The sequence below is a fragment of the Heliangelus exortis genome, chromosome 6 (assembly GCF_036169615.1).
Source record: "Heliangelus exortis chromosome 6, bHelExo1.hap1, whole genome shotgun sequence".
NCBI lineage: Eukaryota > Metazoa > Chordata > Aves > Apodiformes > Trochilidae > Heliangelus > Heliangelus exortis.
The window spans coordinates 9,356,598-9,364,399 of NC_092427.1; the positions used below are offsets into that span (position 1 = coordinate 9,356,598).

General features: G+C 50.2%; 1 protein-coding gene across 1 annotated transcript; it reads left to right on the forward strand.

The window, feature by feature from the left end:
• The first annotated feature begins 1,809 nt into the window (after nt 1-1,809).
• TMEM37 (transmembrane protein 37) lies at nt 1,810-3,636 on the forward strand. The gene is made up of 2 exons (XM_071746553.1): nt 1,810-2,066; nt 3,026-3,636. Exons 1-2 carry the CDS (start codon nt 2,046-2,048, stop codon nt 3,596-3,598), a joined length of 594 nt encoding a protein of 197 aa, XP_071602654.1. The 5' UTR covers nt 1,810-2,045; the 3' UTR covers nt 3,599-3,636.
• Nucleotides 3,637-7,802: the final 4,166 nt, after the last annotated feature.

A 7,802-nucleotide genomic window follows, 5' to 3' on the forward strand; every position in this document is an offset into this window, starting at 1 on the left:
TTTCAAAAGTAAGTATAAGTTCCTTATTCTCCATTTATGCATACTCATGTGTGTCTTACCATGGGTTTCTACAGAAAAATATTATCTCGTTCGGAAGGACACACCTCAATTAGAAATTATTTTTTCAAATTACTGAATTCATGAGGATGACTCACATACTTTAAAGACAGCTTAATAATTTTGCTAATTGGGAGGCAAATTGCCTAATGCTTTGCAGGACAGAAAGCGTAAGTCATGTGAGGTTTTTGCCAGATAAGCATTGGTGTATTTTGTCTGGCCCCAGCCTGCATTTGCTTAGCACTGTGCAGTCGGTGTTTGTTCAGTTCACGCAGCAAATGAGACAACCTGCTTGTGCTTTTTGAGCCAAAAATACATAAATATTGTTACTGTTGGAAGTTAGAAGGGTGTAAGAGCAAATGCATGTGATCAGCCTGAACACTGGGACACAGAACTGCTGTTTAACCTGTGGAATATATATAGCCCAGGATGTTCATGCAGCTATTCCACAGGCTGATGAGCCTGAAATGCAAGGAGATGTGGCAAGCATCAAGTCTACTAGCTTGGATAACATGTTCAGGAAAGAAAAAATGTTGCAGACCACAAATGGAGTTTTAACAACAGACCTTGCAAAAAATTTGCCATGTTGCAAAAGCAGAAAGTCCCAGTTCAGTCTTTGAAAGAAATCTGACCTATTAATGTATACAACTTTTAAGAGAAACAGTTGAACAAAAGATTCTGCAGAAAGTGAGAAAGAAAAAGGTCAGAATCATCAATAAAATGTGGAATATGAAAATGAAACGCATTGTTCAGAACACACACCCTTACTAGAAATAGTGTTCCAAAAAACACCCCCAGCCAAATCACAGCAGATACAGATATATGTGTATTCATAAAGGAAACAGAAAGCCCTCGTAAAACTCTTGTAACAAGACATTAAAATAATGACAATGGAAGCTGTTATGAAGGGTAAAGTTTTGATAACTTCCACCCCCCCATGTTGGAGGAGCAGATCCTTCCAGCTCCCCCCGGCTATAAAGGGAATGGTCAAATTCTGACCCTGACAGCGTAGGAGGGAGGCCCAGGAACCACGACCTGAGGAGCACCTCCACTGGAGCCCGTGGGGTCACTGCAGACCTCTCCGCTGGAATCAGATTCACAATTTGGCAGTAAAACAAGAGGTTTTGACGGCACAGCAAAACCCAACTTCCTCGGGCTTTTTGTTTTTAAAAGCTATTTCTGAAAAAAAAAAAAAAAAAAAAAAATTAAAAAAAAATAGGTAAGACAATCAGTAATTCTCTAGAAGGTGGCAAAACATGAGTGCGAAAAAAGAGCAAGGGCATAAAACTTTATGAGCAGAGATGTTTTTTGCTGACAGTACAGGTAGAGCCATAAGGCTAAGTACGCTGGTAGGAGATAAGAGTGCCCGGGGGGAGAGGCTGCAGCGGGCAGGGAGGAGATGGGGGCTGGAGAGGCTCGGGGAATGCCCGGAGCGGCAGGGCTGGGCAGGAGATGGGTGTTGCTGTGTTCTGTGTCTGAGCACAGCTGGGGAGCCCCGGGAGCCGGTCCCGGAGCGGAGCAGAGAGGTTCCTTTGCAGCACCCAGTGCCATACTCGCCCCGCCAAGGGCTGCGGACCCCGGGGGTGGGCGAGCAGGTCCCGGGATCGCTCCCCGTCCCAGCAGGGACAAAACCACTGACTGGAGACACAGACCTCCAGCCCCCCAGCAGCTCCAGCAGGCACACGGGGAGGGAAGGGTGAGGCTGAAGCACAGCGGGAGGAGCCGCCTTCTCCCCGGGGCGGTCGTGGTCTCGGACGGGGACGTCCCAAGCCCGTGCCCCGGGGCAGGGCTGCGCTGCCCGTTCCCGCTATGCCGGGCCGAGGGAGGTGTGGGGATCGGTCCCGGCCCCGCTCCGCCCGCCGGTGCTGACTCAGCGGTGGGGGGGCCCGGAGGCGCCGCGGGCGGGGCGGGAGCGGTGCCCGCCGCCCTCTGGGGAGATAAAAACCCGCGGCCGGAGCCCGCCCGTGTCTCTCTGCGCTGCCGGCAGCATGACCGCCATCGGGGCGCAGGTATGTGGCCGCCTGCTCCCGTCGGGGAGACGCGGGGGGCTTTGGGCACCGGGGTAACTGCTGCTGCTGCTGCTGCTGCTGCTGCTGCTGCTGCTGCTGATGATGATGATGATGATGATGATGATGATGATGATGATGATGATGATGATGATTTGGCTTGTCCCGGCACGGCCGGCGTCGGCACGGCCCTCCCCGGACCCGCGGGGCGCAGCCAGCCGGATCCCCCCTTTCCTTCCCGGATCGACTGCAGATCCCCGGCTCCCCGCTTCCCTCCGGCCAGGCAGCAGCCACTCTCCCCGCCCCACCTGGCCTTCTGAACACCACCACCTGGGAAGAGGGGCTGCAGGGTGCTTGGCTTTTAATTAAATTTCGGGTCCTCCAAGAGTTTGCGTGAGGAGGTGGCTATAGCCCAACCCATCCAGCCCCAGGGGAGTGGGGCCGTGCTGCCTCCGGGCAGAGCGAGGAACCGGGTCCGGACCGCTGTCAGCAAGGGGAGAGCCCTGCTGGCTGTGGGAGGAGGAGGGCGGTGCTGGTAACTGGGTGCCCCCCTCCCCACACACACACGTCCCAGCCGCCTCCCCCATCCCAGGCGGCAGCCTCCATCCTCCCAGGGGCCGGCGGTTTCCTCCGGCTCTGCCCGATCGGGAGGCTGTGCTGCGGGGGCCCTGGGGCAGGGTTCCTGCTCAGCCCGGAGCCTTTGTAATCCCGAACCCAGGCCTTGACGTGGGAGTATTGTTCGTGCAGCCGGGGGACCGGGAGAGCTTCACCCACCCTTCCTTTCTCCAGGGTACAGCCTGTAACTGTACTGCCGTCCCATCTGAAGGGGGTTTGATGTGCACAAGCAAATTACTGCAGATGTTGAAGTCCCATAGCATTGTCCCTTTGCTTTCATTTAAACCTAAAGTTGACCTGTTGATTCAGGTATTCTTCTTCTCTCTCCCCCATTCCTATCCTTTAAGGTGCCAAGGCTGCTGGCACATCGGAGACTGCAGAAATCCTTCTTTGAAACCCTCATCCGGAGCCTGATCATCCTGTGTGTGGCCATAGCAGTGGTCTTGTCATCCATCTCTGTCTGTGATGGCCGCTGGCTCTTCGTGAGGGGTCAGCTCTTCGGACTGTGGCATTTCTGCACCATTACCAACGGCAGTGTCCTGAAATGTGTCACTGACCTCAGCTTGGCCAAGGTGGAAGGGCTGAGTGTGGGGGTGATTCCCATAAGAAGCATGGTTTCCTTTGCTGTTGTGGTCGCTATATTTGGCCTGGAGCTGCTGATGGTGTCCCAGGTCTGTGAGGATGCCAACGCTAGGCGGAAGTGGTCAATGGGCTCAGTTCTCATCCTTGTCTCCTTTTTGCTGTCAGCCACTGGGGTTCTGAGCTTCTCCATCCTCATGAAGGGTCACCTTACCTTCACGGGCTTCACGCTGACATACTGGTGTGAGTTCATTGCTGCCTTTCTCTTCTTCCTTAATGGGATCAGTGGACTTCACATCAACAGCCTCACGCACCCCAGGAACGGGGTAGGCAAAATCTAGGTGCAAAGGGTGTACCTCTGCCTTTGTGTAATCAGCTTTGCCAATTAGACTGGAAAGAAAAGGAGTCTAATGGAGTTTGAAAAGGACAACGTGTCTTAAATTGTGTGCAAGGAGGGGAAGCATGAGTCAGTCTTGGTGCCTGTAGAAGACGTACCCACCCACTGGTCATCATGGAGAGCTGTGCAACACGAGCAGAGCAGAGATCAGTCTGGCTGTTGCTGAAATGCGTTTTTGTGGAGGAATGGACTAAAGAAAAGGGATGTGCAGAGTGGCATCAGACTGTGACCTACACATGGGCTCATTTTTGAGGTCTTCACAAAGCCTCTGCTGCTGTGGGTTCAGTGTTGCTGGGCTTTCCCCTGCACTCTGGAGCCTTTGGAGAGTGCCACAAGTTCAGTGTGCCTCACGGTTTTGCTCTGTCTCAGGCACAGCTGATTAGTGCCTGGCCATGCTCACTGGCATGAAGTATTGAAAATCTTCACTGGATCTCATTCCTCCATTTCTCTTTGGAAAGAGAAGGCACACAGATGTTGATCGGGTCACCTGTTTTTGTTTCCTGTCGTCACATTCCCCGTACCTATCCTTTCCTCTGTGAGTTTTTCTGGGACCTCTGATAGAGGTGCAGGGAGATAAAGTTGTCTTGGTGCCAAGGACAGGGGTTGGGTGATGCAGGTGTACGGGGAAGTGTTATGATGCCTTCCTCAGGCAGCAGTGCATGTTCCTGCCTTTGCAGCTTCTCCCTGAGGTCACCACTCCTCTGCCATCCCTGTGGGACATGTGCCAATCACTCAACCAAACCAGCTCCCTCACAGCTCTTGTGAAGCTCTCTGTGATGGGGCACTGCTCTGCCTGGTTTCCTTATTGTCCTTTGGGTCAGGAGGGGCAAGTGAGCAGGGGCTCTGGGAAGGTGTTATGGCTGGGCAGACCATGCTGGGATGACCACCACACCTTCTGGGGTGTTTTTGTTGTCAGGGTTTCTCACTGGGGCAATGGGAAATCTCATCCTGTAGCTCATCCTGATCCTATAGCATTTCTTGTAGGAATCATCCTGACCAGACCAAATGCTTTTCATCTGCTAATTCTGCTAGTCCTGGGAGGAGAAGCAGATCATGATTGCCTAAGAAGGGACTGATGAGGGCAGCTCTAATCTGTCACAGCAGGTTGAAATACAAAGGGACATGGCCAAAGTTATATTAAGGTTGGTCTTCCTCCTGCCAATGACTGAGTCAAGATCTCTAAAACTGCTTCAGCTTTGAGGTTCTCCATAGTGTCTGATGAAAAAATAAGAGATGTCAGAGGCCGGTTGCCCTGCATGTCAGAACTGTCCAACATACTTCATTCTGTTGTCCACAGATAAAAATGTGTTCAGAGTATTTCAGGGTTTCTGGTTTAATGTTTGTTTTGTACCCGCTGGTTGAACTGCTTGTATTTTTGTTTTAGAACAAATGTTTTTACATGTTTCATCTCTGTAGTTTGTCTGATAGCTGTTGAGCAAGGTTTTAATTTCCTGTGCAGCAAGTTTGACACACTTCTTCACCTGAAACAAAAACATCCAATCACAGATGTGGAGAAAGCTGTGTAGGTGAGCCACGAGTAAACACTTTGCTGATTACAAAGCTGCCTCTGGAAAACTGCACTGTGGTTGTGTCTCTCTTTGGGAATGTGCTTCTGATCAGCTGAACTGCACTGCTGAAGACGTGCTGGGTGGGCTGAACTTGCAGATGTGTGTGAACAGTGCTGTTGGCTTCAGCAGAACTCTTACCCCAGAGTCTGCAATGTCCAGTGCCCAACTGTTTCACTTTGGTGTTACCAGGTGGTGGAGTGCCTTAAGGAACCAATAATTCTTTGTGGTGCCTGTGTCAGGCAGAACAGTTCCCCTGCATCTCTAAAAGTGTCCATGGCTTGTCTAGAAACATGGATGTAACTTCAGAGTGCCTTCTTGGTGATATCCCAAGCTGGAAATCAATTCTGGATGGACTCTGCTTTGTGCTAGTGGGAGACTGTGTCCCCCAGCCCCTTGCCTCGGGAGGGCTGCTATAGCCAGGCTGAATCCCAGGATGGTGCCTTCAGGTTAGAAGGAGGCAGTGGATGAGTGGCCATTCAGTTCATCCAAGGCCTGGTGCAATTGTGAATGGTTTTGGGATGGGGGTAGGGAGGGTTTTTGTTGGGGGTAGGGAATACTCTAGGGAACATGTAGTAGCTTTTCCAAATGGCTTTGTATTGTACTGCTTGACTTATTAATGCTGGGAGGTGTGTTTTGATGGATAAATACTACAAAACAAGGTTGGTTTGTTAAATAAATTTCTTTGAAATGAGGTATCTGTAATTCTCACTTTTTGTATTCAGCTATTGGGGTGCAGGCTTAAGGGGATGAGTGTGGTCTATGTAATCTCCCAGGCACCAATTCAGTGTGTTTACCCTGTTAGACCAAAGAAGAAATGACTGCTTGGTGCTTTGCCAACCTCCAACCAAGGGAGCTGAGGCCACGTAGCTGCTGCACACTCCCCTCTCCTTTTCCTCTCCAATGTCTCCACACCAACCCCAGCAGCCAGCACAGCTTCTTGACTGCAAAACAAGAGGAGCAGTCAGCTGTGCTGCTTCGTGGGAATTGGAGATAACCTTGTAGGGTCTTAATGATTTCCTGCTCTTGCATATGCTCTGTTTACCAGCTAAAGAGCTCTTTCCTGTGTCCTTCACCTCCCTTTCCCACACTGCACCCCATGTCTGAAGCATCCTTGCTCTTTTCCCAGCTTCCCTTATCTGGCCTGCAGAAGTAGTGTCTGAGTGCAAATGTGTTAATAAAGGTTTCTTTCTCTGAGCTCACTGTCCATAAATGTTTAGTTAGATGTCAGGAAAACAGATTCCCAGCTTCACCTCTGAATTAGTTTATGTAAGCTCCAGCAAGTTAATTAGCACCTGGTGTTTTTCTGATAGGAGAGGTCACTGGCCTGTCTCAGATGGTTTAATATCTCTTAAAAGCAGGGAAATGAATGTCACCTTGTTAATGAGCTGTTTAGGCTTGCTTGGTTACTAACTTTAATTAGAAACTTGAGCACAAGCACCATTGCTTGTGGATAAGAATAAGAAAATAACAGTACAGGGCATGCTAGATGAGGAGGTATCCTGGACTGTTACTGGCATTTTGATTTTTAATCTACAGTATCTTCATTACCTGGTTTTGGAGGCACACGTGGTTCGGGGTTGAACTTTGCTTGCTTTTGTGAGTCAGGGGAAGGTGATTACAAGAACATGTCTGTCCTCACTTGCCTTCTCTTTCCCTCTGCTGAGGCCTATGGTAAACAGGTAATAGCCCTTTTAAGCTCCTCATGCCCATGGAAGAAGGAACTCCTTCCAGGGTGAAAGAAAGGTCTGCTCCAGGGGCTGTCCTGGAAGGGATGTTGGCTGGGTTCCTGTGGCCTCTCACCTTAGAGTGGATCCAACCCCTGTGAATTGGCACCCTCCCATCTGACACAGTTCATTTCAGGTCCCCCGATGCCCAGTGAGGTCCTTGCACAGTGTAATTATTCACTGCATGACAATATTGCTTCTTGATTCCGACAGTTTTGCTGGGAACTTCCTTGTTGCTGTGTTGGGAGGGAAAATCCATTAATCACTTCCTCTTAAATTCAAGCCTTAGGTCTTAGACCTCTGATGTCTGGGCTGAAGGAACTGCTTTCTGCACTGCTGGCTCCCAGAGCTGCAACTGGCTTTTCAGGGGACCTGGACTGAAGAGCCCCAGGCTGTTACCACTGTCCCAGAGCAATAATAACTACTTGTCTGAAAGATGGTAGTCAAGTCCTATTTACTGATAACAAATGCCTGCTTTATATTGAATACTGAGGAACAAATGTAGAGAAGGGAAGCTGATGAATATGGAGTTCATGTGGAGTCTGTGCCAGTTCTTTCAGAGTGCTGATGCTGGAGGCTGTGTGCCTTGCACCCATTCATCTCCCACTTCTTGCATTGCTTGCTGAGATTTGCTTCCCTGCTCCTCTTCATCTCCTTATAAACATTTCAGTGTTCCTGGGGCTAAGTAGCCCTTTTCTTCAGTATTCTTCAGTACAGTTAGTCAAGAAAGATCCCCAACAGAGAAGGATGCTCTTGCATTGCCTGTGCAGAAGATGGGTGAGGTTAGAACCCATCCCACTATGGTGGTGTTCAGCAGTAGCTTTTTAACATCCAGGTCATCACAGTGCCTGGGGCC